The sequence below is a fragment of the Manihot esculenta genome, chromosome 9 (genome assembly GCF_001659605.2).
Source record: "Manihot esculenta cultivar AM560-2 chromosome 9, M.esculenta_v8, whole genome shotgun sequence".
Lineage (NCBI taxonomy): Eukaryota > Viridiplantae > Streptophyta > Magnoliopsida > Malpighiales > Euphorbiaceae > Manihot > Manihot esculenta.
This window is the reverse complement of record NC_035169.2, coordinates 6,912,058-6,917,219: the sequence shown is the minus strand read 5'-3', so window position 1 is coordinate 6,917,219 and position 5,162 is coordinate 6,912,058. Positions and strand designations below refer to the sequence as shown.

General features: G+C 34.4%; 1 protein-coding gene across 1 annotated transcript; it reads right to left on the bottom strand.

Moving 5' to 3' along the window:
- Positions 1–469: 469 nt before the first annotated feature.
- Positions 470–2,305, bottom strand: LOC110622722. The gene is made up of 2 exons (XM_043960523.1): positions 988–2,305; positions 470–810 (listed from the first exon to the last, which is right to left on the bottom strand). The coding sequence occupies exons 1-2, from the start codon at positions 2,182–2,184 to the stop codon at positions 736–738; spliced, it is 1,272 nt and encodes a 423-aa protein (XP_043816458.1). The 5' UTR covers positions 2,185–2,305; the 3' UTR covers positions 470–735.
- Positions 2,306–5,162: the final 2,857 nt, after the last annotated feature.

Genomic DNA, 5,162 nt, shown 5'->3' with positions numbered 1-5,162 from the left:
AGGAAAGAGTCGGGAAAGGTATCAGGTAAGCTGGTTTGGTGAGGGAAGGTCGGAAAAGGTATCTGGCAAAGGATGATTGCAGGACGGCTAGATTTTTAGACCGAAACCTGCTCTGATACTATCTTGAAATTATTGGAAGAAGCCTTGAAATTATAGAAAGAAAACTATTTTATTTTCTTACTCTTTGTGCAGTAGGTTGCAGAGTTTATATAGTACATAATATGAACAATTAAATTTTTAATTGTGCTCTCAATTATGTCCTAGAATCATGCTATACAAAAAATGATAAGACTTGATCACTTATTTATTTACAATTATAACAGAGAATTATTTTCAACAAAAAATATTTTTTAGTGATAATTTTTTTGAGTATTTAAAATATAAAAAAATATTGAAAATAACTTGCAAGAAAATATTTTCACTTGAAAATTATATACATATTTAATATCTCATTTACACAATTATTTTAATTGCAAAAGGCTACTTTATGAAAATTATATTAGCCATGCAAACATCTCCAACTAGAGACGTAAATATTTTATTTCCTCTTGTTTTCTGCCAACTAATCCAAAAAAATTATTTTAAAAATTATTTCTTTATAGCACAAAATTTCACCCATTTTTTCCACAGGCTTTGACATTGAATTTCTCAGAATTCGTACAACAAAAATCAATTGTAAAATTACTTTGTGATAGTTCCCTAATCTAAGCTTCAACCATAAATTAGCAGCAGTTTTCACAGGCCTCCATTCTTGAAGCTTTTAGAACATTTCTCATGTCTGGTCCACCAACGTAAGCAACTCCAGCTGCCCTGAAAACACCAAATGCACTAGATTGATGCTTACTCTTTCATATTCTATATGCATTAGTAGAATAAAAAAAACCTTACTTTTAAGCTGTTGGTAGATTTTCCTAGTAGAATCACTTTAATATTGTTTTAATAATATCATTATTGTCAAAAAAGAAAGTGATCATGGATGGAACTTACTGATTTAACACCATCTTCTTTAATCCCAGCTGGCGGCCTGCTGCCTCCATATCCATTTGTTTTTCCATTTTCTTCTTTTTGTCCTAATTTCATCCCATCATAACGATTGGAACCTTCAAGCAATGATGCTTCGTTTAGCCAATCTTCTGGAGCCTTGTAAAGGGGATTGAAAACTGGTTTGTTACCTGAATTCTTACTATTAAGCATTGTCATTTTATCACTGCTAATCCTTGTTTCAACTTCAGGAACAACTTTAGCATCTTGATGACTAGCTTCCTTCCTGGTCTGGCTTCTAAGGTCTACACTTGAACAAGATTTCTGCAAATCTATTGAAAAGCATTGGTCACTGAACTGGTAACTTGGGATTGTCAGGTCTTCAGAAACTGAGCCTGATGGATCTTTATTACTTGTACCAGTTCTAGACATTTGTGTTTCTGTTTGATTCAACTGAAATCTTCCAATCTCAAGCTTCTCTTGTGGGCTTCGCAATCTCTCATCCCATCCTGCCACTGCAACATCATTGCCTCTTGCAACTCCCTGCACTACTAATTGCATCAGTTCATCACTCTCAATTCCATAATCTATCAGTCGACTGGTCTCCATTATGGACGCTGAAGAGTATATAATCTGCCTTGTTAAAGTGTTAGGCAAGGGCACAGGTTGAGATCTTCGTTGGGAGATGGCACAAGAAATATGAGCATCAAACTCACAGAACCGACACCTGTAAAGCCACCCTACATGACTTGGTTTATCACATAGATCACAGTAGAAAACGTATGGCGGCGAGAATTTTATCTTGAGCGTGTGAGGATGGGAAGAGATTGCAATCGAGAGAGGCAGCGCTGAGCATAAGATATGATAGTAAATGCCACATTCAGCACAGTTGTAGTAGAATCCTGAGATAAGATGTCCACAAGCCTTACACTTAAAGGTGGTATTAGAAGATGGAGGCGAAATCAAGAGGGTTAAATAGTGATCTGGATGAGCAGGGTGACGAGTTTTTCTGGGCATGTTAGAACATATCCGATGTAAGGAAAAGGAGCAAGCTTTACAATTGTACTGGTCCTTGCCGGACAATATTCTGAGATTGCAGCCGTAGCAGGTTGTGTTGTCTATCGTGGAAGCTGAGGTTGTGGAATTTTCCAGAGGATGGCGATGGCTGAAATGGTTGAATGCATGGTTCTCTGCTAGTTCCATCTTGTCTGAAATGGTTAAACCTGTGTGTCACCTTGCAGAAGTTCATTGTTTATTGCAGTGTTATATTGAATGTTTTAGAAAGACTGTCTTTTTCTTGAAGTATCCGCTCGTAGCTTCTCCAAGAAATAGTCATTGAAATTCTTTGCCGTATTAGAATACTTAATAATAAAACAGAGCTGAATTTGAAAGGGACGAAATAGAATGAAGACAGAACTGAGCTTAAGAAATTCAGAAACAGAAAGCCGGCACATACCCACTACTTGGAAAAATCGTTCAATAAAGAAATCGCTTTATAATTTTAATAATTCAAAAAATATTTTCTTTCTCTTTATCTATTATTAGTATTAATTAGTTTCACATCATTTGTATATAAATATTTTAATTGAGGGATAATAAATTTTTTTTATTTTTATTTTTATTATAATTTAATATTTTCCTACCATCTTAATTCGTGTAAAAAATCTACCATTCGAATGGTTATTTCTGATGATTTTCCAAGGAGGTAAAAAGAACTAAATTAGTATAATTTTGTCAAATTATACCAAGTATTACAGCCTTGATAACGCACAACTGAAGTTACCCATAAAGAACTTTGAGTTGTCATCATCAGCAAATTGTATTCAAATTATATTAGTTTAATCTCTTTATCCAACATCAATTTACATCAATCATTATCTTTTCTTTTACTTTTTTACTTTTTCCTTTTTTTTTATAGCAATCTTCTTATGATAATTAGTTGCGTTCAGAAGAAACTACCTAGACATTGCCTCAGGTCATGCCAAAAGGAAAATGCAAATTTGAAAGTCAAAACGAAGGGATTCGAGCATTCTATGCTTGGGTTTTAATTTAGGTCAGTCTCATATTTTTATTTTGTTGGTAGGTATTTGTTAAACTTCAGCACTGACAGAAGAATTTTCGTGTAATCAGTGATTTTTTTATTAAGACATCATATATCTAACCTTAGATTATATTGGAATAGTATTTTTAGAAAACACTGATATACAACTTGAATAATAAAAAAGATAAAGAGATGAGCATGAGAGAGAAAAGGAAAAAACAGAAGAAAAAAAATAACTTAATGAAAGTGTCGCTCTGCTTCAATTGAAACTGCACCGTTTTTGCTTTGTTTAAACGATATCGTTTTCTGTTGTGATATAGTTTTTCACATCTCCCCACAAGATGAGAGGGAAGACTCATCTTAGTGAGTAAAGAGTGAAAATAGAGAGCGATGAGAGCTTTAGTGAAGATATCGACGATCTGATATTTTGAGGGGACATGCAATGGCAGAATAAACCCTTGTTTGACCTATTCACAGACGATGTGGCAGTCTATTTAAATGTTTTGTTCATTCCCGAAAGACAGGGTTGGTGGCGATGTCCTGAGTGGCTCGATTGTCGTAGTGAAGCAAGGTAGGTAAGGGAAAAGAAATTTTGAATTCTTTGAGAATATAACTGGAGTTCGCATATGGATGAGGCTATTCTTTTGTATACGGCCTCTACCGTAAATCAACTACCTGTAGCTTGTTTCTTCATTTTCTAGGAAATAAGAGACGAGTAAAGGAAAACACAAAAAATTGGTGAGGGATTTTTGGGTGGTAGAAATGCAACCTACTCGGCTTCACAGAAAGCTTGAATATTGAAGTCATTAGCGGCCGAAAAGAAGATGTCTTGATTACAGGTGCTCTTCAAATATTTTAAAACTATTATAGCTGCCTTCCAATGGCTTGTTCTGATAGTCTTTATGTGTTGGCTAAACTATTGAGTAGCCTATGTTATATCTGCACGAGTTAACCCTAGAAATAACAGACGACCAATAAGCCGTCCGTACTTCTCTAGGTCATGGGGAAGAGTTCCTTCAGAAGTGGATAATTTTCGACCCTTCGAAAATAGTATAGGTGCAGGCTTTGCTTCTACAAGACATGCATCAAGTAAAGTGTCGTATATGTATTTTCTTTGACTAAGAAAAGTTCTGATGTTAGATATAGAAACTTCAATTCCTAAAAAATAATGAACATGGCCCATGTCCTTGATTGTAAATTTGTTGTGAAGAAATTTTTTTACTTCTTGAATGTGAGCTTCAAAAGTTCCTGAAATTAAAACATCATCCACAATAAATAATAAGGATTAGAAAGTATGTTTATGTGCCTTTAGTAAACAAATAGTGATCAAAATGTCACTATTTAAAGCCATAGGATTCCAAGGTTAGGCTGAACTCCTTGTTCCATTGTCGATCAGCCTGTTTTAGCCTATATCAACTTTTCTGCAACTTGCAAACTTAGTTTTCTTTTGCTTTAGTGTAACCTGATGGAGGTATCATGTATATTTCTTCATCAATATGCCCATGCAAATAGGCATTATTGATATCAATTTAATGTATGGGCCATGCAAAGATAGTAACTGCAACTAAAAAAATTCTCACTGTAACTAATTTTGCCACAGAAGAAAACACTTCATGAAAATCAATGTCTGGGGATTTGTATGAATCCCTTGGCAACTAATCTTACTTTAAACCTCTCTACGATGCCATCAAGCTTATGTTTTAACCCTATACACCTATTTAGAACCTACTGTCTCTTTTCCTTTTGGTAACTATGTTAATGTCTAGGTATGATTGGATTTAAGGGCATCTAATTCATTTTGCATGGTTTGAATCCATCTACTGTCTTCCTTTGCTTGTGAGAATGATTTTGGAACCTTAGACAATAACACATTTGCCATAAAGTTAGTGTAAATGATTTAAAAGAAATAGACATAGACAACTTAATTATGAAAGACATGGGATCTGTGTGACAACAAATATCAACATTATCTTGTGCTGAAGCAACAAATCAGATAAGCAACTTGGTTTTGTTAATACTTTGGTACTCCTTCTAAGAGGAATTATTTTCGTTTCTGGAGTTGAGTTACTAGGTAACCTAGTAATCTGGATATTAGGTGAATTCTTATCTGAGATAGGCATGACTGATAATTCTTGTTCAG